This window comes from Oncorhynchus keta, chromosome 35 (genome assembly GCF_023373465.1).
Source record: "Oncorhynchus keta strain PuntledgeMale-10-30-2019 chromosome 35, Oket_V2, whole genome shotgun sequence".
NCBI lineage: Eukaryota > Metazoa > Chordata > Actinopteri > Salmoniformes > Salmonidae > Oncorhynchus > Oncorhynchus keta.
In genome coordinates, this window is record NC_068455.1 from 62,143,208 (window position 1) to 62,168,579 (window position 25,372).

At 43.4% G+C, this 25,372-nt stretch overlaps 1 protein-coding gene across 4 annotated transcripts in view; it reads left to right on the forward strand.

The window, feature by feature from the left end:
- Positions 1 to 25,372, forward strand: part of LOC118368775 (adhesion G protein-coupled receptor L3) — a 362,805-nt gene that overhangs the window by 335,289 nt on the left and 2,144 nt on the right. Inside the window, exons 17-24 of one of the 4 annotated variants that reach the window (XM_052497230.1) lie at positions 593 to 659; positions 1,817 to 1,908; positions 11,329 to 11,497; positions 14,749 to 14,874; positions 15,982 to 16,078; positions 21,725 to 21,853; positions 23,192 to 23,209; positions 25,056 to 25,334. In XM_052497230.1, the coding sequence (XP_052353190.1) occupies positions 593 to 659; positions 1,817 to 1,908; positions 11,329 to 11,497; positions 14,749 to 14,874; positions 15,982 to 16,078; positions 21,725 to 21,853; positions 23,192 to 23,209; positions 25,056 to 25,334 (977 nt within the window). The other 3 variants (XM_052497228.1, XM_052497229.1, XM_052497227.1) reach the window with 3 other exon arrangements.

The following is a 25,372-nucleotide window of genomic DNA, read 5'->3' on the forward strand; positions in this document are numbered from 1 at the left end:
ACCTCTAACCCAATGAACATACCAGCTGCACACAGGATCATTTTTAGAGAAGTAGGGGGAAGTTGACGCTGATCCTGATGTAGTTGAGCTTTTCCCTCCACTAACGGTTAAGGTTAGGATTGGGTACCTTAGCAGACGGTCTTATCCAGGGTGACTTACAGGAGTAATTAGGGTTGAGTGCCTTGCTCAAGGGCACATCGACAGATTTTTCACCTAGTCGGCTCTGGGGCTCAAACCAGTGAACCGTTGTTTACTGGCCCGGCACTCTTAACCGCAAGGCTACTTCGGGGAAACTTCAGCCCGGAGCCACATTAGAGTTTTGTCCTTTTGATAACACTGTTGTGACCATCACAGCCAATAAGAAGTTATGACTCTGAAACCACCCAAATCCTCCCTCCAAACCCTCATGTAACGGTCATAACTCTCCTACCCCCTTGCGGGCACTGTGTTTGAAGTGCTCATTTCTCTTTGTCACTCCAGCCTCCACGTTGATGTATGTCCTGTGCGTTTCTCTCATCTCGCTCTTTTCTCTCCTCTCTCTTCTCTCGCCCTTTCTCTCTCTCTCTCTCCTGTCTCGTTCCTCCACCTCCAGGTGCTGGCTTCGATTGGACACCTACTTCATTTGGAGCTTCATAGGACCGGCAACCTTGATAATTATGGTAAGCGTCCCTACTTTCCCACTACCATACTATCTCATTAACCCTACTTAGCACCTCAGGGCACCACTTAAATGGTCCAGAGAGAGCTTAACATCCACTTTCCACTGTAATATAAAGCCACTGCTGGTCAGGTGTCATGGCGAGAAATGGATGAGGATGTGAATTGTGAATTATTCCGGTTCATCGCTTTTTCCGCACAACTGACAGAGATGTCTTTGGCGAGGGAGAGAGGAGAGACGAACACTGCTCAGTATTCAGTCTCGGAGTGATCCCGTTCCATGATAATGATTGATTTTCGCCCAGAACTTCCGCCTGGAATTATACTCCATCTATGCTGCTACTTTGTACCTTGAGGCACAGAGATAGGACACAGACTCAGTAACATGCACACACAAGCAGACACTCATAAACCGCATAAGCATATACTGGGGAAAAATACAAGGACTCCGTCTGGAAGCGTTGTCCCTCTAGGAGGTCGGGGGGGGGGATTCAAACTGTGGCTCAGTTAGCTGAATGTCACTTCCCTAGCACAGTGTAGTACGAGTTAGCTTTCAAATGGGTGTCTTTTTGAGGGGCAATACCATCTTGAGATAGCTGTACCTCTGGTCCACAATGACATCTGAGCTTTTAGCTGATTCATGTTTGAGGCATAAAAAATGATAACAATAACAATTCTGATGCTCCATACTACTATGTGGTTCCTCTATTGGGCTATACTTGTGGTATTTCTACCGAACCTATATGTTCAGTTCTGTTTGACATTATTTGACTCCTGATGAGAGCAGTTTGGAGAACTGCAACTGCAAATCTATCAGTCTCAAATGTAGTTTGCTTCCTATGGTTAACTGCATGTTTAGTACATTCATTTTGGACAGACTCCAGCCATTGCATTGATCAGGAGCCAACTAGTTCAACTTCATTGTCAAGTACAACATGGCACTTCTATATGTGGCAGTTATACTGTAATACAATTTTCATATAATTTTGTGCTCTACTTGGCAAAGTGGGTTAACCACATCGTGTTTCGACACAACATACTCAACTCAACTGTAACAATGTCTCCCCGGTTTAAAAAATGTATGAAAGCATCAACACCAACAAGCACACAAACTCCATTTCAGCTGTGCTCCCTCCTCTCTTTCGTCCATCTCTCCCAGCTCAACGTGATATTCCTGGGCATCGCGCTGTACAAGATGTTCCACCACACCGCCATCCTCAAACCCGACTCGGGTTGCCTCGACAACATCAAGTAAGTCCCTCGTCCTCTCAGGCATTGAGACCTTCCAGACATGTACATTAGTACATGGGAGTTAGTACATTGGTATATGACAGAACAGTTTCTGATGGCTCGGTGTGTTAGAGGAGGGTTTCCCAAACGATGTCCCGGGGCCCCCCCTTGGTGCACGTTTGTTTTTTCCCCTAGCACTACACCACTGATCCAAATCATCAAAAATGGATGATGAGTTGGTTATTTGAATCCGCTGTGTAGACCTAGGGCAAAAAAACTAAATGTGCACCCGGCGGGGGACCGACATATTGAGAGAGTTCCCTCCCCACTTCGTGCCATTCGCTTCCGTTTTAAGAACCATTTTGCAACCGAATCAGTTGGACAAATACACCACTGGGTTGTGGGTTCGATTCCTGCACGGGCCACATATACTGAACAAATGTTAACTGTAAGTCACCTTTGCATAAATGCAGCCGAAACAGCAAAATTATATTGAACAATCAATGTTATGTACCTCACACTAAACCTAGACTTTGAGATGGAAGCTGTGTCGTTATACCATGTGTCGCTGCTTAAAATAACTTCTTCCGTTTTTTTGCCTGTGAACCTCTCAAAACACTTCTGAAGGGTGAGAAGGGCCATGCAGAGATGCAGGAAGCAGAGCCCTCCAGGTTCATAACTCATTATCACCAAAGGTTGTGTCATGGTGGGGAGGCAAGGGTTAAAACAGGACAGGTATTCCAGCAGGCGTACTTCATTATCGGAAGAGCACCCTGGTCGGCTGAGGGAAAAGGCCACGAGACAATCTGGTAGAATGAAACTGGGCCGTCGGCATCCGCTAACACACGGATGAATATTCATAAATGGGAGTGTGTGTGGGTGGGTGTGTGCATCTGGGTGTGCGCTTGTGCGTGCACTCCCTGCCACTCGGGATATGGAACTCTGAATGACATTATAAATCCCACAGTTTACTGGCGTTGCAGTTTGAGTGACAATGAAGGAATTAGTATGAATGTGTTTAATATGCTCACTGTGTTTTGTGAAAACAAATTAACCACCTATTGTGATATCACCACAAAACAATCGGTCTCAATGGTGAGATTAGATAAAATGTTGAAGGTTTGGTCATTGATTTAAATTTGAATCATTTTTGTATTTTATGTCAAGCTATGATTGTTACACTATATATAAAAAGTATGTGGACAACCCTTAAAATAAGTGGACTTGGCTATTTCAGCCACACCCATTGCTAACAGGTGTATACAATCGAGCACACAGCCATGCAATCTCCATAGACAAACATTGGCAGCAGAGAATGGCGCTACTGAAGAGCTCAGTGACTTTCAACGTGGTACTGTCATAGGATGCCACCTTTGCAACAAGTCAGTTTGTCAAATTTCTGCCCTGCTAGAGCTGCCCTGGTCAACTGTACGTGCTGTTATTGTGAAGTGGAAATGTCTAGGAGCAACAGCGGCTCAGCCGTGAAGTGGTAGGCCACATAGAAGTAAGTCCCTTCAGCAATGTTCCAACATCTTGTGGAAAGCCTTCCCAGAAAAGTGGTGGCTGGTGTAGCTGCAAAGGGGGGACCAACTCCATATCAATGCCCATGATTTTGGAATGAGATGTTCAATGAGCAGGTGTCCACATACTTTTGGTCATGATGTGTATCTGTTTGTTAAGTGATTAAATAGTCATTCAAGGTCATTTGGAACAAAGTGGAGTCGGTGGTGTCTTGGAACACTACATTAGTTCACAATGACACCGTGAGGCCCTTTGCGCCTCTAGGAGACGAAAGGAGTCAGCCAAAACGATGACACAGCATTTTTCTGGTTCACTTAGGGGTGTTAGTCCAACCAGGTGTCAGGGTAGACTTATTTTGTGGCCGGGCTTAAGTCGTTTTTCTGCCTCTGTCTACCATTCCTATATCCTACTGATGGATAAAGAGCTTCTGTGTTTTCCCTGTCCGGAAGTTCGAAGACACTCTAGAAGCATCACTGTGTTTAATGGCTGTAATGCTAGGCATCATCTCCAGCCGCCTGTCAATGCTTTTGTCAAAGTGGAGTGAGACCCTGCTGGCCTAGTTCTGTCAGCGAGTACACACACACACACTATACACCCCGCCACACACACCCACACAGTCACACGCATTCTCACATACAGTAGACACTCTTTCTTACTCACGCATGCAGGCACACACTCACATTGCCTGCAGTGCCGAGGCTCGTTTTCCAGAGGATGCCTGCTCTGTGTATCCCGTTCCGAATAAACAACAGAACACCCTACTAGACAGAGCCGTCTGTATCAGTGTCATCAGCACTCTTTTGGATAGTATCGATAGCGGTCTGAGACGTGTTGGCACGGCAGAGTTCAAAGCCCAGAGCTGCGCAGTCTGTTGTGACATTTGTCCGTGACTCAATAACAACCGATTTTAAAATGAGGTTTGTGAATATGATTATATGTTATGATGGGCCGTGCGTACTGTTGCGTCTCTGTGGACTCTGATTGGCGCTAGGATGAACGTGAGTTTGGCTTGGTTTTGTTTATTTGTGATTAGGGCTGTGGCGGTCACCATCACAATCACACCATCACAATAAATCCGTTATTTATTTTAGTCAGGTCGAAAGAAACATTATGATAGGAAAGAAAATGTATTTCAGAAGAACAGAATAGGAGTTGGTCTACTGTAAGCCTATATTATCTGGCTATGCTCCATGCCATAAGCTGTAGGCTTGTTCATTTAGCTGACAAGATATGCTTATAAGCCCCGTGCCATTATTTTATTTGATCTGATTTTATAGTAAGAAGAATATAATTGAACTTAGGTGAATAAAATAGAAAGGATATTTTTTTACCATTACAGAGCAAGTGTGCGTATGAAGTGGCTATGTTGAGCGTAAAAGTGATCACTTGAAACGGGTCCTAAATGCTCGATTTAGAATTATTTGGCAACTGTCGTTGTGAATTACACAAACCTTTGAATGTCTTAGAAATTGCAACATAAAGTGCATTCGGAAAGTATTCAGACCCCTTGTCTTTTTCCACATTTTGTTACGTTACAGCCTTATTCTAAAATGGATGAAATAGTTTTGTTTTCCCTCATCAATCTACACACAATACCCCATAATGACAAAGCAAAGACAGGCTTAAAAAACAGCAACATGTCAATGGGTCTGAATAGTTTCCAAATGCAGTGTATGTTGTAATTTCTAAGACTTTCTAAGGTGTGTATAGTTGAATGGTGCGACTGTAGGCTATTGATCTTGATCTCAATGTAATCTTGTGTAATATCTAGAATTAGGTTCATTTTAAAATGGGCAGGAACAAGGGGCAGGAACAAGGGGCAGGAACAAGGGGCACGAACAAGGGGCAGGAACAAGGGGCAGGAACAAGGGGCAGGAACAAGGGGCAGGAACAAGGGGCAGGAACAAGGGGCAGGGGGACAAAGACATGTCATCTGTACGCACTCGAATAGCGGATGGAGGCGGCTACTGTAGCTTTCCCACCTACTGTACTTCGGTTTGATAGTGGAGGAGCAGGAGTTGAATATGAACAGCTGGGAAATACATTTAAAAACACTTATTTCACTCATCTATTGTTTGAGGAGCTTGTTCTCGCTGCCCCCGACAGGTGATATTCAGCCCAAACTCTGTATGCCATGGCCTCTCCAACCTTGTTCCTGTAGCTACCCAGGGCTTAGTCTGGGAAACCCAGTGAAATCTGTTCAAGAACATCGATAGTGACCTGTTTTCACAATAAACATGTTTCACTAAACTTTTGACAGCCTGTCTGCACGCTCGAGGAAAGAATAAACGAGAGACTGTAGGCGATGGGTAACGCATGGATGCTGAGATATTCTCTATAGCTAAAGGTAAAGTGTCACCCAATTAATTATGACAATAGCTAACTGTAATCAGCCCTGCACAATCAATGAACCAACAGCATCGCCTCGGGCTGTACATTATCTCTCAGACACATTGATATACATTTTGGAGTGTAGCATAAGGTAACCAGTCCACCCAGCATGCATGATAATACAGTCCACACTCAATGGTAATTACTCTCATTTGTTTAATTTTGGAGTATAAGCTAGACCAATTATGTACCAAAGACATCTTAAATCAGTTTTGTTTTATGTTTTTTTTCTGACATGCCTTATATGCGTTAGGCTATGTATTTTATAGCACAATCCTAATTATTATTATTTGGGGGTTTATAAAGCCTATGCATAAGCTCTATGTGTATGGCTGTTTTGAATGATTCATCACCTTAGAAAGCGCTATTACAGCGATTTTTACTGTGGTCATGACTCATGACTGCCAGGGTGGCGGTAACAGGGGTCACCACAACAGCCCAGGTTGTGAGTGTCATCCGTGTTAGTGCTAACACTGTTGACACAGCTTTTGATATTGCGACCCGACTTTGAACGGGTTATTGAGTTGATAGTCACCAACTGAGTGGCTTTAAATGTAACTATGGAGAAATGTAAGGACACCGTTTTTTATACTTGGATGATTTGATCACTCATTAGAAACAAATGGTTTACATCTCAAAATATAGTAAGTATAGTTTGAACTTCCCCTAGCTATTCATCAAGGGAGATGTAATCTATAAATACTGTGAGTGAGCTATAGAGATTATTTCTTTGAGATGCATTGCCTTGTTTGTCTGTGGAGAGGATATATTTCTCTGTGGAGAGTTCTCTCTGTCATATGATTTGTCACACTTGCCTCCCTCGGCCAATCAGAAGCAGCACCTCCGGCCTCTCTGTCTCTCAGACCACAACATAAGGGTCATGACCCCTTCTCTCCCAGCTCTGGCGTCTGATAGACCTCCCTCTAGATGTATGTACAATATCTCATTCCACATGGCGATGTCCAAAATGGCACCTGTGACAATGAAAACAAATATGATACAAAACAAATAGGCCTACTGCTATTTTAACCACACTATTAGTTGCTTTGAATGGACTGTGTCAGTTTCAAATCTTAAAGTTCTAAATGATTTAGGCTACTGCTAACAATTTAGCCTGCTACTAGTAATCAAATTGTTTGATGATGAAAATAATGGATTGTTTCTAAGTCTGACACAGTGAGCGTTTTGATTTTGAAGAAAACATTCTACTGGATTGTAAGAATGTCCAGACTCCTGCTAGGTCATAATTTAGTAGGACATTTCTTCACTCTTTTTGTTATATTTGGTGGTGTGTTCAACATTTGATGTCTCACTTTATGTTCAGATGTCATCACGTTGCTTTTTTTTAATGAATGTTCCATGTTTTTTTTGTCTCTCATCTCACTCAGTTTCTCTTCTTTTGAATAACACCGCATGCTATGCTTTGTCTCATTGAGGTTTTTGTTTTTTAACTCTTGTCTTTTATATTTTATTCCTCATGTTAGCTATCGTTATTATGATGGAATTCTTATTGTGGAATGGCACTGGTAAGATGCCACATTGTTTTGGTCCCCATTGCCTTTCCCGATAGACAAAGACTCTTTCCTGTGTCAATTCCTCATCCGATATGTGTTGTAAGTGCTGTGTTGGCGTAACCTGTTGTATTTGACCCCATAATCATTTGTGCTCTGTAGGATTTAGCTTTGTTGTTCCTTTGGCACACATTGGACGTTGTCTTCCTCTCTTACGCAAACGTTTACCAAACTTTGTCGAACCCTATATTTGGGAACTTGCTGAGCGTTAATGACTGCAGTCCACAAGGTGCTGATAAACGTAGGAATGCGTACTGAAGATTGTTCATGACACGTCTCTTTAATAACTTAAAAATCACTGTGAGTAGACGTGTCCTGTATATGCTTCATGGTGAATAAAGTATCTACTTATTGAGAATTCCCCTACAATAGACCCTGAAGGAATATGCAAATTAAGATGGTATGATCGATTCGAGATGTCATCGACATTTCTTTGTACACAAAACTTTAGTTAAACCACTGGCATCCTGCTGAGTAGATAACATCATTTCCTATTTCCTTTCAACTAGTCAATGAGACTCCTTTATGCTGAGGTGAAAGGCGACTCAATTGACCAATTGCAATGAGCTATAATGTGATCTCAAGCCATTTGAAATGCATATCACCTCTCAGAATTGACTAATTTGTCTCTTTTCAAAAAGGAAATTGGTGCCAGTTTAATGTGGTTGTTTTGGATTGGAACACTTTGCTCCTCAATTTATTTTCATTTTTGATATTTCTACCCTACTATTAACACAATCAGCACTTTCCCCTCGTTTTTTCCGGTGAAAGCGCACAAGTGCTGTTTTTGCTGCGGTGGAACCATTCAGCATGACACTGGAGTGGCATCATTGGGAGGGTATTCACCAGCTCTACGGGAGCCACTTCAGCTCTGGGAAATGGGCCCAGGTCTGTAGGACTGAAAGTGGTAGGGGGTTAATTAGGAGAGTTTCTCAACTTAGTAAAAAAAATATATATAATTCTGATGCAAGAATATGCACTGAACAAAAATATAATTATTATTTCTATCAAATTTTATCGATAGCAAATTTGAATGCACAAAAATACTTTTTTTTATTTTTTAAGGCATCTGTGTTCAACAGACGCATATCTATATTCCCATACGTGTAAAATCCATAGATTAGGGTCTAATGTATTTATTTCAATTGACTGATTTCTTCATATGACCTGTAACTCAGTAAAATCTTTGAAATTGTTGCATGTTTATATTTTTCTTGAGTATATTGTGCATCTTTGACAGGCATTTTGAAATGACACGTATACCTGTCGAAATTCTTCAGTTCATACAGTATTTTGAACATTTCCTGAGTGAGTGAGAACAGGAGGAAATGATGGTTGCTGAGGATATCTGCTACCTTGAACCAGATATTTCCAAGATAGCCCTCACGGCAAAATAACTATCATCCTCAATTCTTAGTGAAAAGCAAAGGCGACCAGATACAAACCAAGGAAGATATGAAAAATAACCTCTTCATATCCTGACCTCCCTGATACTTCTATTATGTCCTTAGGCATCTCTACCTAACACCCCCCACACACACACACACACACACTGTTTGTCGCCCATCCCTCTGCAATATTGCCCTAGTTCCAGGTCAATATTTCCCTCTTATTTTTTGCCCACCCTCGTTGGATCTACCTGAGGGGGCAATCAGCTTGATGAAGTGCCTCTCCCAACAGGTCATTAAGATAGATCTGGGAATATTATGTTTCATGGTTGGCCCCAATAATTCCATAAATCATTTATTTTTGCTATCGCACCTGGCCCATTTATTACAGACGATTGAGGCGAAATGCTAGGCCCTCCCGTTTTTATTGAGGAGTGGAGACGCTTGTGAATACGATAATTACGTTTAGCACCTGTAACTGACTCGCAAAATTCGAGTGAGTGAGTGAGAGTAAGAGGATTCTGGCTTCAAGACTTTTGGGTGCAATCAATATAGTACTTTATTTGATGAGACATGTTTTGGGGAGTATTATTTCATGTTTGTCTTTATGTCTGTGTGTCTGTCCCCCTCTCCTATTACTATACTGTGTCATTCAAAATCATATTATTGGATTATTGGCTTTGGAGTTTTGTTTGGTTATTGATTTCATTTTGTTTTTCATTTCTTTCCTGTCAGCTATGAGGATTACGAACCTGAGATCAAGTAAGAGTAAAATGGACAGGTCATCCATTCATGCCACATTACCTTCATTATCCATACATTTCATCATCACAAAGTAATGAGTCATGTTGATACCACCACATGCCTTTAGTAAATGTTTAGTGAAGCTCTCCGTCAAGTCGTAGGGAAGGAATATTCACCCACACCTCACATTTGTTCAGTATTAGTTCAAATGGGTACGCTTCTGGTGAAGTCATCTCAGAACGCTGAAACAAGTCTCCCTGTTTGTCACGGGAGAAGTAGTCATGCACTGTGCAATTTAAGCTTTGAAAAAAAGTAATTGTTTTCATCATTTCATTGATTTGAAGTGCACTGGTATTTCTGTTTATACTAGCATAATTATTCAGAGATTCGTTATTTGTCGAGGCTTTTGGGACAACCCTCGGGCAGCACATTCAAAATACTGTGTTTACATGTGTTCATATTCATTTGTCTTCCAGTGATTATGCCATACCTGCTAGCCCCGAGGTCATACAAACTGTATCGCCTATTGTCTCGGTATTAATTATACACCAAGTACTATTTTAATATTGGGGAGTTACCTTGAGTTTTCCACTGTTCCTGGTCCAGTAATAGTCTCTCTCTCCCATGTTCAAATTTGAAAGAGTACACTATCTGATGGTCTGTCATGTAATTGATGAATAATGTGTGCAACTCTTGAAAGAAGGCGAGCGAGAGAAAAATGATAGGTGTCCCCAAGGAGCAGGCGAACACACGATTCAATTTAATTCCACTCCTCCTGTCGATTTTCCGCTTCCTTTCTCTCCTCCCTCCTTCCCTTCATCTAGATTTGTACTTTTGTCTGTCTGGTGAACATTTTTTTTTTTTTACCTGCGTTTCTCTTCTCTTTCTGGTTCATCTGTATGTTCACAGACCAAGATAGCTAAACGTTTGTTTTTAAATGCCGTTTTTTTTTGTTTTGCTTCCGTGAACAGGTAGTCGCGATGCTCCTTCCGAGTTGTGCACTGCCGACAGAATGCTAAGTGGGAAGTCTGAGAACAGACACCACCTCAGACCACCTCAGAGGCTTGGTTGACTTTGAAGTCACCTCTCCTGTATCTGGTCTCGAAACCAAACTAAGACCTTGTTTGTGCATTTCCACCTGTAGCTTCCTGGGACAATTACATATTTACATAGTTAGATTTTTACCATCAGCTACAGTATACAGTGGGGCAAAAAAAGTATTTAGTCAGCCACCAATTGTGCAAGTTCTCCCACTTAAAAAGATGAGAGAGGCCTGTAATTTTCATCATGGGTACACTTCAACTATGACAGACAAAAGGAGAAAAAAAATCCAGAAAATCACATTGTAGGATTTTTAATGAATTTATTTGCAAATTATGGTGGAAAATAAGTATTTGGTCACCTACAAACAAGCAAGATTTCTGGCTTTCACAGACATGTAACTTAATCTTTAAGAGGCTCCTCTGTCCTCCACTCGTTACCTGTGTTAATGGCACCTGTTTGAACTTGTTATCAGTATAAAATACACCTGTCTTTTTTCTCATTTTGTCTCTCATCTTTTTAAGTGGGAGAACTTGCACAATTGGTGGCTGACTAAATACTTCTTTGCCCCACTGTATGTATGCACAGGGATCTGTCAGACAGAATGCGGGCCCTAGTCCACAATCATCACTGGTGATAGTTTGTGATAATTCACATACATTTCTTTAGGAAATTACAGACTACAAAAATCGAAGATCTTTTCTCAAGTATTCAAGTTGAGTTGTTACTTCTCTAGCAGTTCTGAGAACGTCCAGAATGTTGACGTTGTCTCTTTCTGCTTTCAGATCGTGGGTGATTGGGGCCATAGCGCTGCTCTGTCTGCTGGGCCTGACATGGGCCTTCGGCCTGATGTACGTCAACGAGAGCACGGTCATCATGGCCTACCTCTTCACCATCTTCAACTCCCTGCAGGGCATGTTCATCTTCATCTTCCACTGTGTCCTCCAGAAGAAGGTGTGTGTTTTACTCTAACCTTGTGGTTCAGGGACTGTATTCACAAAGCGTCTCAGAGAAGGAGTGCTGATCTAGGATCAGGTCCCGTCCTGTCCATGTAATCTTATTCTTTGTGATCTAAAGGCAAAACTGATCCTAATTCAGCACTCTGACTCTGAGTAGCTTGATAAATATGCCCCTGTATTAGTGTAACGGCGTCCGTCTGTTGAAGGAGAGTCGGACCAAAATGCAGCGTGGTGGTTACTCATGTTCTTTAATGAAGAATAGACGATACATGAAATAACTATATATATATATACAAAACAACAAAAGGAACGAGAAAACCTATACAGCCTGTCTGGTGTCAACTAACACAGAGAAAGGAACAATCACCCACGAAAACACTCACAGAATATGGCTGCCTAAATATGGTTCCCAATCAGAGACAACGATAAATCACCTGACTCTGATTGAGAACCGCCTCAGGCAGCCATAGACGAATTAGTCACCCCACAAAACCCCAAGACAAAAAACACACCACAATAACCCATGTCACACCCTGGCCTGACCAAATAAAGAAAGAAAACACAAAATACTAAGACCAAGGCGTGACAGAACCCCCCAGGTGCGGACTCCCGGACGCACCTCAAAACCACAGGGAGGGTCCGGGTGGGCGTCTGTCCATGGTGGCGGCTCCGGCTCGGGACGTGGACCCCACTCCATAAATGTCTTAGTTCCTCCCCTTCGCGTCCTGGGATAGTCCACCCTCGCCGCCGACCATGGCCTAGTAGTCCTCACCCAGAACCCCACTGGACTGAGGGGCAGCTCGGGACTGAGGGGTAGCTCGGGACTGAGGGGTAGCTCGGGACTGAGGGGTAGCTCGGGACTGAGGGGTAGCTCGGGACTGAGGGGTAGCTCAGGACTGAGGGGTAGCTCGGGACTGAGGGGTAGCTCGGGACTGAGGGGCAGCTCGGGACTGAGGGGCAGCTCGGAACTGAGGGGCAGCCCGGGACTGAGGGGCAGCTCAGAACTGAGAGGAAGCTCAGCACTGGGAGGAAGCTCAGCACTGGGAGGAAGCTCAGCACTGAGAGGAAGCTCAGCACTGAGAGGAAGCTCAGCACTGAGAGGAAGCTCAAGCAGGTAGTTGGCTCCGGCAGATCCTGGCTGGCTGGCGGATCTGGAAGAGTGGTTGACTGGCAGATCTGGAAGAGTCTGGTTGACTGGCAGATCTGGAAGAGTCTGGCTGACTGGCGGATCTAGCTGCTCTGGCTGCTCTATGCAGACTGGCAGCTCTGGCTGCTCCATGCAGACTGGCTGCTCTGGCTGCTCCATGCAGACTGGCAGCTCCATGCAGACTGACAGCTCTGGCTGCTCTATGCAGACTGGCAGCTCCATGCAGACTAGCAGCTCTGGCTGCTCTATGCAGACTGGCAGCTCTATGCAGACTGGCAGCTCTGGCTGCTCCATGCAACCTGGCAGCTCTGGCTGCTCCATGCAGACTGACAGCTCTGGCTGCTCCATGCAGACTGGCAGCTCTGGCTGTTCCATGCAGACTGGCAGCTCTGGCTGCTCCATGCAGTCTGGCAGCTCAGGCTGCTCCATGCAGACTGGAAGCTCAGGCTGTGCTGAACAGGCAGGAGACTCCGGCAGCGCTGGAGAGGAGAAAGGCTCCGACAGCGCTGAACAGGCGGGAGACTCCGGCAGCGCTGGAGAGGCGAGGCGCACTGTAGGCCTGATACGTGGTGCTGGCACTGGTGGAACTGGACCGAGGACACACACAGGAAGCCTGGTGCGGGGAGCTGCCACCGGAGGACTGGTGTGTGAAGGTGGCACAGGATGGACCGGACCGTGAAGGTGTACTGGAGAGCCTGAGAGCAGGGCTGGCACAGGACGTGCGAGGCTAGGTAGGTACACAGGAGGCCTAGTGCTTGAGGCTGGCACAATTTTCACCAGCCGACTAACACGCACCTCAGGACGAGTATGGAGCGCTGACCCAGGTGCCATTAAATCCCCGACACGCTCCGTCGGACAAATATCGTACCTAAAGCACCATACTAGCAACTCCCTCATTACTCTCTCCTCCACTTTCCCCATTAACTCCTTCACAGTCTCTGCTTTGCTCACCTCTAACACCGGCTCTGGTTCTGGTCTCCTCCTTGGCTCCTCACGATAAACAGGGAGAGTTGGCTCAGATCTGACTTCTGACTCTGCCACACTCTCCCTGAGCCTCCCCCCAATAAAGTTTTGGGGCTGACTCTTGGGTTTCCTTCTGCGCCGTCTTTCTGGTCTCTCCAACTCCATTCTCCTATAACCCTCTTCACACTGCTCCAGCGAATCCCAGGCGGGCTCCGGTACTCTCCCTGGGTCGACCGCCCACCTGTCTATTTCCTCCCAAGTAGTGTAGTCCCTATATTGTTGCTCCTGCTGCCGCTGTTGCTTCTCCTCATACCAGCGCCTCTCCGCTCTCCGCCTCCAGTTCTTCTTTGGGGCGGCGATATTCTCCAGGCTGATCCCAGGGTCCTTCTCCGAACAATTCATCCTCCCATGTCCGTTCCTCTTTTCGCTGCTCCTGCTGTCGCTGCCTGTTACCACGCCACTCGGTCCGGGTGTGGTGGGTGATTCTGTAATGGCGTTCGTCTGTTGAAGGAGAGTCGGACCAAAATGCAGCGTGGTGGTTACTCATGTTCTTTAATGAAGAATAGACGATACATGAAGTAACTATATATATATATATATATATATATATATATATATATACAAAACAACAAACGGAACGAGGAGACACCAGACAGGCTGTATAGTTTAACTAACACAGACAGAAACAATCACCCACGAAAACACTCACAGAATATGGCTGCCTAAATATGGTTCCCAATCAGAGACAACGATAAATCACCTGACTCTGATTGAGAACCGCCTCAGGCAGCCATAGACTAATTAGTCACCCCACAAAACCCCAAAACAAAAAACACACCACAATAACCCATGTCACACCCTGGCCTGACCAAATAAAGAAAGAAAACACAAAATACTAAGACCAAGGCGTGACAATTAGCTTGCTGTATGAGCTTTAGTCAGCTTCTCAAACCACACATGAAATGCAAAGTGGTTAGCTCAGAATTATACATGACATGGCTTATTACCATGTAGCAAGCTAGAGTGTAATGTAGTTATTAACTACAGTATTCATTTTCTCACAGTATCACCAACAAGTTGTTTGGTTTTCTGCGTCTGAATGGGAATGTGTGTGTGTGGGTGTGTGTGGTTCACAGGTGCGTAAAGAGTACGGAAAGTGTCTGCGTACCCACTGTTGCAGTGGCAAGAGTGTGGAGAGTTCCATTGGCTCTGGGAAGAGCTCAGCATCCCGCCCACCAGGGAGATATTCCACCGGTTCACAGGTTTGGTAGCTCCTCTCCTCTCACCTCACCTCAAATGTCAATGTATTTGGTTGACTACGAGCATATCTGATATAGATTTTTACTTCATTCTATCTGCTGATGTTGACCGGAAAGTTCATTGTAGCCCATTTACTGTATTTACTTGGTCAATGTTAATTAATAGGTTGTTAACAATACATTTATGAATCATGCAAATAGTCTACGGCACACCATCAGCCTGTCACGACGGAAGCTGGTCTCAGCGTACATAATTAACCCAACGGCTAACCGCTACGCCGAGTTTTCGCCATCAACCGCATGTGAACGGAAGCGGTCGTAAACACCCTGTAATTTATCGGCAACTCGGAGGCTTTTAAATGAACGTGTAATTAGCAAAGTACATCGTAAACCGGTGGGCTCTGGGTGGTTAGGGAGGTAGGGTTCTCTCTCTAAATGAAAGTTGGAAGTGAGACTTGGACAGCGAAAGAGACCTTTGAAATATGAACACTGATCAACCCAACTCCCACACAGCGCTGGGTTGAAATAGAATTCTCATTTTTTTCTCTCAAAGACTTAAGCTGTGCTTGATTGAGCCTGCACCTCTCAATGGAACCAATGGAATAGTCCCAAAAGTGTAAAACCTGCCCATGCTTTTTACTGCAGGCAGGCTCGATCAAACGATTAAAGTATCTGAATACTGTAAATACTATTTGAAGGCAAGTCTGCTCCCACAAGGACTTGTACACTTGAACATGGCCTTGACTTTTACAGCAGTGTAGAGTTATGCGAGGTAGGAATAACACCAGTGAAACTTAGCAATAACAGCGACGAGAGGTAGCAATATCAGTTGCAATGACTCAATTGTGATAACACTTTTGTGAGATGTGGAAGTCAAACCTTTACAAAGCCTTACAGAAAAACACAGTAACAAAGAATACAGTAATGTACTGTGTACGTCTTCAGCAACAAGAGGTCTGAATGAATTGAGGTGTGTTTTTATGGTGAATGTTGCTGCACACACCCAAGACAGACTGTAAACATCCTAACTGGAAGCCACCTTTAAGCACTGATTCCATTACCGTTACAAAACCCCACTGATGTGTTAGTTGTGTTGTTCCCCCTCTGCAGAGTCGGATCCGTCGAATGTGGAACGACACAGTCAGGAAACAGTCAGAGTCGTCTTTCATAACCGGCGACATCAACAGCTCGGCGTCGTTGAACAGAGGTAATATTCAATCAATTTGCACCGCACATGCTTGAACGCGCCACAACCCACTAGCCTCTCCTTTAGGTTTTCAACGTTGTGTGATGTGGAGGAAGAAGGGGAAAAAATAGCCTTTGTGACAAAAGCGGAAGGATTTCGTGTTGGGTCCTGAAGAGCTTATAGGTGCTTTTGTTCCACTTCCGTATAAAGACACCTGTTTGGAATGATTGTCGAATAATGGTCGTCTGTCTGGACCGTGATTGTTTGAAGCAGGTGTGTTAGTGCTGGGCTGGACCAAATTCACAAACACAGTAGCTCGCTAGGACTGGAGTTGGAGATTCCTGCGTTATGCTCATCCAGTGTCCTGACTGTGAAATATGCGATCCTTCAAGTCAGCACATTAGCCTATGGGTTGTTCTCACACTTGACAAGAGATGGTCCACTCTGTGACTTGTGACAGAACTAGAATAGGGGAAGAGTTGGATGAACATGTTTTAGTTTCGTCTTTTAAGATGAGTCATTCCTCTCCCCCTCACCTGCTCGTATAGAAAGTTGTCCTGCTGTTAATAAAAAAGTATTCATCCCTTACTTTATTCAAATGGCAACTCATCCCAAATGACCTTGACTTTTGTAAAATAATGAAGCTTTTCAATGTGATAATGCATTTAGTGTATGTGCTAATTTATCAAATTGAGAAACTTTTCATTTGTTTCAAAAGGGTGGATTTTGCACCTGATGTAACCAAGAACCAAAGTAAATGCCAATATGAATTGCACAAAGCATGAATAAATTTGCCTAACCAAAAAGCAGTTGGACAAGAGCAAAATATTTACTTGAGGCAGGACTATTTGTAAATACAATACCCGTCTTCGTGACAGCTGTCAACCAACAAAGTGCGAAACCAAGAAAGTAATGGTAATTGCTTTGTTCTTTAAAAATAAGTTGAACCATCCACAAATGCTTATCTCCCAATTTCATTACATGTTGACAATTATCTCCCAATTTCGTGATATGATGACAATTATCTCCCAAAACAATCATGGAAATACACAGTAGCGCATTGGATAGCGTTCCAAATAAATACACAGTAGCGCGTTGGAGAGAGGTCCAAATAAATACACAGTAGCGTGTTGGATAGCGGTCCAAATAAATACACAGTAGCATGTTGGATAGCGGTCCAAATAAATACCCAGTAGCGCATTGGATAGCGGTCCAAATAAATACACAGTAGCGCATTGGATAGCGGTCCAAATAAATACACAGTAGCACGTTGGATTGCGGTCCAAATAAATACACAGCAGCGTGGGATAGCGGTCCAAATAAATACACAGTAGCGCATTGGATAGCGGTCCAAATAAATACCCAGTAGCGCGTTGGGTAGCGGTCCAAATAAATACACAGTAGCGCATTGGATAGTGGTCCAAATAAATACACAGTAGCGCGTTGGTTAGCGGTCCAAATAAATACACAGTAGCGCATTGGATAGAGGTCCAAATATATACACAGTAGCGCATTGGATAGCGGTCCAAATAAATACACAGTAGCTCGTTGGATAGCGGTCCAAATAAATACACAGTAGCGCGTTGGATAGCGGTCCAAATAAATACACAGTAGCGCGTTGGATAGCGGTCCAAATAAATACACAGTAGCGCGTTGGATAGCGGTCCAAATAAATACACAGTAGCGCGTTGGATAGCGGTCCAATTAAATACACAGTAGCGCGTTGGATAGCGGTCCAAATAAATACACAGTAGCGCTTTGGATAGCGGTCCAAATAAATACACAGTAGCGCATTGGATAGCGGTCCAAATAAATACACAGTTGCACATTGGATAGCGGTCCAAATAAATACACAGTAGCGCATTGGATAGCGGTCCAAAGAAATACACAGTAGCGCATTGGATAGCGGTCCAAATAAATACACAGTAGCGCATTGGATAGCGGTCCAAATAAATACACAGTTGCACATTGGATAGCGGTCCAAATAAATACACAGTAGGGCATTGGATAGCGTTCCAAAGAAATACACAGTAGCGCATTGGATAGCGGTCCAAATAAATACACAGTAGCACATTGGATAGCGGTCCAATTTTTTTTTTATTTTTTATCATTTTTATTTTACCTTTATTTAACTAGGCAAGTCAGTTAAGAACAAATGCTTATTTTCAATGACGGCCTAGGAACAGTGGGTTAACTGCCTGTTCAGGGGCAGAACGGCAGATTTGTACCTTGTCAGCTCGGGGGTTTGAACTTGCAACCTTCCAGTTACTAGTCCAACGCTCTAACCACTAGGCTACCCTGCCGCCCGAGATACACAGTACCGCATTGGATAGCGGTCCAAATAAATACACAGTAGCGCATTGGATAGCGGTCCAAATAAATACACAGTAGCGTGTTGGATAGCGGTCCAAATAAATACACAGTAGTGCATTGGATAGCGGTCCAAATAAATACACAGTAGCGCGTTGGATAGCAGTCCAAATAAATACACAGTAGCGCGTTGGATAGCGGTCCAAATAAATACACAGTAGTGCATTGGATAGCGTCCAAATAAATACACAGGTCTAGTGCAGACTCTGAGGTCTGAGTGTCAGAGGCGTTATATAATCCTCCTGGACCATATCTGCACTAGATGATGATGCCACCCCCCTGACATTTCTCAGGGACGACTCCTCTCCAGACATTGGGTCCCTTGACGGAGGGGTTGAGTCCCTGCCACTACCTCACTCTCTCAATCTGCTTGCCCTCTCTCTCTCAACCCGGACACTAATACGCAGTTTAGATGATGGATTGATGTTCGACGGTGAGAGGAAGTGTCGAGATCTCAATAATTAGGCACTCAGCGACGAGCGTCATCCCAAGATGTTGGCTCTTAGCTGGGGGAGGGAGAGAGAGAAAGGAGTGGAGCTCAGTGGGGTGGGCAGGCCTAGAAGACACTGCTGTAGATATATCACTAAGACCAGGAAGAGGGAGTAAATTAATTAACACGTTTTCAGCTCAAGGCGTTGAAACGCGTCAGGTCTGATGTGTAAAGCGTGAGAATAAACACTAAGTCTGCACAGATGCATTTTCAGTCTGGCGCAGGATAACACGTCATGTTCTGAAGCGTCATAAACATCACAAACCTTCTCCTTGCTCTTCTCTGCAATGTTATTATGGAATTACAGCATGTGTGGAAGAGAATACATCTCTCCCTGCTAGTCCTTCTTCAACTCAATATTCAGTACCTTGCCTCAGTCTCTGCATAACTGTTGCTGACTCCATACGTCTCTCCTCTTGAGAGGGAAGCATGCAATCATCTTGATAGCCTCGACTTGTTTAATTTATCCCTGCATTCATGATTTGGAAATGGTCCAATATATCAAACACAGACCCCATAAGTGGGGGAACCAACAGAGAGTGGGGAGGAGCTGTTTATAATTTAAAATGAGGCTGGTATTTTTGGAAGGCTTCAGAATAAGAGAAGCAACAGCACATAGTGATTATATCAAATGGAAATTATAACCTAATGTATACATACATCCATATTAATAGCCACATCAAACAATGTATGCAAATGAAGTCTAAAATAGGAGTTTAGTTGAGTAAATTGTGATATTGTGATTCTGTTTCGATGCATCGACGTGATTGTTGTAGTTGAAGATACTCCTGCAATGATATATTCATAAAATTATTTGCCTCTTAAAACTCAATTGGTGAAGTTATTCAACTGGATAACTCATTGGACTTAAATATTATTCGTTGTCGTCCTTTGGGCAATTAAAATGTCGGCCATTTTGTTCATGCTTTGCTGTGTCGTCAGAGGAGTAGACAACCCAACAGGAAACTGATTTATGTTCAAATTCTAGTCAATAATACATGTTCTATGACAATAGCACAGCTACAGAATATCGCCTGTAGTCACACATAACAGAAGTTTCCCCTCTGTACCATTCCCATTATGCCCTTGCTGGCCAAATTACACATACTGTAACTGTTAGCTCATTCCCAACATGTTATCATTAGGTCAGTGCGTTATGCCCTTAGTACAGTATGCGTAACGGAGCTGTACACAATCTTCAAAGTTAGCTATCATAATTAGTCATACATCTTCCAACTCTTGCCATTTCCTTGAGGCGTAGAATTGAGATACACAGACAATCCCTGGCACTGTATGTACAAGACCAGAGTTATCGGTCATTAGAGAACCGGTTTGTCGCCTTCGTTTCTCCGTTCTCTCTCTCTCTCTCTCTCTCTCTCTCTCTCTCTCTCTCTCTCTCTCTCTCTCTCTCTCTCTCTCTCTCTCTCTTCCTGGCTCTGACAGATTCAGAGCACTGCGAGAGAACAGTGTCCCTCGTCGACAGAACTAATTGGCATGCATTTCCGCCTCTGCTGAATTTTTTTGGGGGGGGAAGATATTTATGCAGTCATTGGTACACACTGCACACTTGAATGGGGTATGTCATAGAGCGCATGTTAGGATCTCAATAATATCATATTATGTGCTCTGAATCTGAAGAGAGAAAACATACTCTTAGATGTTTCGGCAATTTGAACATAACATATAAACAGGAGCTTATTGCAGATACGTTCAACTGAATACCGTAACTCACAAGATTTCGCAAAATGTTTCAATTTCCCCCAAAAGTCAGTCTGTTTTTTCTTCACTAACTGCTGTGCGGCATTCAACCCACATCCAAACTACCTCCTCATTCATAGAATTTGTGTTACCTTCTAGTCTAGATACATTTAGTCGCATTGCTCAAAGTTAAACGTTTATTTAGAGTCCCACAGGCAAAGGCATCAGTCAATGCCGCATAGTCCGGAGTGACGATTAGACAAGTAGAATCGGAGCCTCTATTTTCACAAACCTCCACTTTTGTTCAAACGAAGTCAAGTAGAAAGACGTGGTACAGGGAAAAGGGACAACAATCAGCACTGTAATGGCACTTACCATCCATGAGGATGCTTTATTTGAGGGTATTTCTGCCAGGGAATTGTCTATGGGAAAGATGAATGCCCAGAAGTGAAGGCAATATTTTACTGGACAAATTATATGGGAGATGTAGACCATTTACACAACGAAATACAGTAACCCGGAAATGTTACCTTCCAAAAGCTTTCATAACACCCTTCTTCAAATGGAGTTAACATGTGCTATACTGTAGAGTGGTTTGTTATAGAAGTGTTATGTCTTCGTTTTGTGTATGTCTATGCTTCAAAACAATGTCTATGTATGTACTGTTGCACACTGTCAGCGAGCATCTGTACCTTGTACATGGGGTGGAATTGGGAGGGGGGGAAACCACATTCAGCTCAAAAGCATTTGTAAAATGACATGGTCAATTTGGGACCCCCTACAATTCTACCTCTTGAATGTGAGCATACCAATTCCAACAATGCTAAATGGACGTTTATCCCATTGAACAAGCAGAGTCATCATTGACCCACCTCACTGCTGCCGTCGTGATAAACCATGATCATGTCTGTTTCAAGCTTTGCTACGACTGTAGCCCGACTGTTTAACAACTCGCCCTTAATGATCGTGTGAATGTGTATTGCTGTCATTGCCTCGGCTGCGTCTGCCTGACTGATACATATGTTCTCTCTCTTTTTCTCTCCCTCTTTTACTTCCAACTCTCTCTCTCTCTCTCTCTCTCTCCCTCTGTCTCTGACTGGCTGCTCCAGGGGCAATGGCTAACCATCTTATAACTAACGCTCTCCTCCGTCCCCATGGCACTAACAATCCCTATAACACATTGCTCGGGGAATCGGCTGTCTATAACAACCCGTCAGTGGGCATGTACAACATGCAAGGTGTGCCAGCCTTCTTTTCATTCCTTCATGAATGTCGCTGGAATGGCGCTAGACATGACTTTTTTTCGCTACACAAATCTGCTTTTGTCCCCAAAAGACCTGCTGGAGGCTTTTGGCGGGAGGGGGTATATGGTGGCTTCCCATTGGGGCATGCCATTCCGTTACTAATCACTTTGTCACACTCCAAACTCATTCATGTGCCTCACTTGCCTGGCATGCATAATTCAGTGTGGGGAAATGGTGCAGCAAACCCAAACTATTGGGAAGGGACGTCAGCACGCCAATTGGGAGCTGAAAACACCACCAGTCGTTTGATGTTTTGCTGCACTGTTGTCCGTGAAGCTTGCTGTGGTTGTCCGTGAAGCTTGCTGTGGTTGTCCATGAAGCTTGCTGTGTGCACTGCAACTTCAAAGTGTTGCTGGTAGATTGTTGAAGGAACATCCTTGTTCTGTTAGTGCTCCCAATCAATGATTCTAATATATAAAAAAAACACAGAAGGTGAACTCCTAATGAAGTAGCATAAACAAAACTTTTCTACTTCCGGGCTCCTTTCCAATAAGACAACATGAGGTTGGCAATTTTTATGACACTAAATGTAAGCCGCCTGAACCTTCCTAATTATGTAAAGGGCCAGTATCCCATTGGTAATTATGAACCTCAAAATCTGTAAAGCAGTATGTTTGCCCAACCAGCAAAAAACAACATCAATGCACTACAGGACTGTTGTTTTGCAGTTCATTAAAAAGCTTTATACCAAAGCTGTCCAATATATTAAAAGTACATGTCAGGTCAAATTGTGTCTGAAAATGTGACCGAAATGTATTTAGTCAGATCAATACTTCTGAAATGGTTGTTCGTCTTTCAAGACTAAACTGTCAAATAGGAGTTTTATGGAGTAACACCAGCAGAGCCAATTACCGTATCAATGATGAACCCGTCCAAATAGTACTATCGTGACTTACTGGAAACCATGATTTGGTTTTCTCTAAAAAGCCACTTCAAATGTCAGCTAACTTTAGCCACCGCTTACCAAAAACCGATGGGAGAGTGATAGGGGCATGTGCACAAGTGTTTGTTGGCAATGGAGATGACTAGCATGTAATGTAATAACAATATCAATAGTGTACGTCATATATGTAAACTCATCTTCCCCCCTTGAATATACTCTGGTTATAGTTTCTAAGAAAGTGTTATCAAATACGCATGGTGACATCACAACCGGGAGGTCATTTCTGGAAACGCATCATCAAGCCTGTGTGAACGTCTCTTCTACCTGTTACTGTTATGCTTACTTGTGTTTTTTTCTTTGTCTTTCCTTTTCCTCATGCTGTCAATAAGACCCCTACAGAGAGACAAGTATGGGAGTCAAACTAAACATTGCTTACCAAATGTAATTGACCTTAGCTTTACTTTCTTTTCACTCTATGCTGACAAAGGGGGAATGAGAAAACGGTCATCTTATTTGGAAGTAGAACTTGAACTATTCAAAATGTCAGACGCTCCTCTGAAATAATCACCCACTTCTGAAGAATGTCCATCAAATATATTCACAAAGGAGATGCCTTGAAAGAACTTGATGTCTTCTGCAAATCGATCAGCCCCAAGGAGCATCCATTTGATATAATAAGATCCAGAGGGGGCTGGTGGGAGTAGCCATGAGAGGACAGGACAGGCTCATTGTAATGGCTGGAATGGAATTAATGGAACAGAGTCAAATGTGGTTTCCATATGTTTGATGTGTTTGATACCGTTCCATTTATTCCAGTCATTACAATGAGCCTTTCCTCCTATACCTCCCACCAGCCTCCTCTGATAAGATATTATCATCCTGTATAGCTGACATTGTAATCCATAATATAAGATTCAATTGTCCAAAGTAGCCAGCATGCTCCTGGTCCTAAGAGATTGAATTCATCTCAAATGTTGGCCAATCAAAATCCAATGCCAATCTTGGAACTTGGTCACCACCGGCACATGTTACTGTTTTACATTAGAACATTAGCCGCACTTTGCAGAAAACAAAGGTCAAACCTACATACAGTTTTTGCAACAACAACAACAAAAAAAAGAGGTGGAGAGGCTTTAACTTTAGACATTCCTCTTTCAAACACGTTTGAAATATCCTGATGACCTTGTGTGAGGCTGAATGCTGACATTTCCTACATTTGCATTGACGCATCCCTATAAGATTTAACATTAACATTTTAATATAAAACATCCATACTTTCTCTGCATGAGAGAACAGAAAGTATTTTCCTAATGTGTAACTGTAAAGTTGGACCCCTTATCACCATGTCCTCTATGGCCTATATGTATCATTGCGGAGTCATTAAGTTTACCATTAACTTTCTTTCTACATTAGTCTATGGACAAATCCATTTAAAGATGACGCTTTCTTAAAGGTAGAATCAGCAGTATGACATCATCATGCTAACAGGGATAAAAAAAAGAAAAAAACACAATTCAAATCTGCCAAGACTGCTACTTTTTGCTCATTCCTATTTATCCCACCCCTAATCCCCATTGCCCACATTGCGGCAGATTTCAATGTAGGCAGGAAATTGCCCCCAGTGTATGAATATGGCTTATTGCTGAATGTACCTTTAAGTCGGGGATAATAGAACTGGGGTCGAAATGTATAAACAGAGCTGTAGGTAGTATATCTCACTCTTAAAGAGAAATGCATGGCTGTGGTTTGTTTTTGTTGAGTGTATGTGCCTAAAGCTTACATGTTGTCAATTGTCACACGTATAAATGTTCTCATGTTTGGACAAAGTTATTCACAACAACATCACAACACAAGCCAAACAGAGAGGATCACGATAGAAATGTAGATTGCATTACAAGTATTTGAGTACTTGTGTGTTGCTTGAGTACTCGTGCGTGGCTTGAGTAAAGGTAAGTGTATCTAGTATTGACTGACTACGTTGAATCATTGAGACAATCTTGCAGTTTGTGAACATACCATATGGACACAACACAAAAATCAAGTGAAAGAGTGTTGACCTACAGGCCAACATATCACAATCAGTGAGCCACCCTGAAGGTTGTACAACACACGGAAAGAAAGCAGATAGCTTTGGCGGTCCGAATGTGTGCATGACCACATCCAAGCGGCTGACATTTAGCCGTTCTAATGAGCGACCGCTACTTCCGTCCCTCTCATATGAGCTTCTCTCCTCTTTTCCTCTTTGTTCCCCAGAGGGAATCCTGAACAATGCCCGGGATACAAGTGTCATGGATACTCTACCACTGAATGGTAACCACGGCAACAGCTACAGCATCGCCAGTGCCGAGTACATCAGCGACTGTGTCCAGATCATCGACCGGGGCTACAACCACAAGGAGACCACGCTGGAGAAGAAGATCCTGAAAGAGCTGACCTCCAATTACATCCCTTCCTACCTGAACAACCACGAGCAAAACCGCAACCTCATGAACAAGCTGGTGAACAACGTGAGCAACGGAGGCAAGGATGTTAGTCTGGGGGGTATGGGGATGGGTGCAGGGATGGGGGGG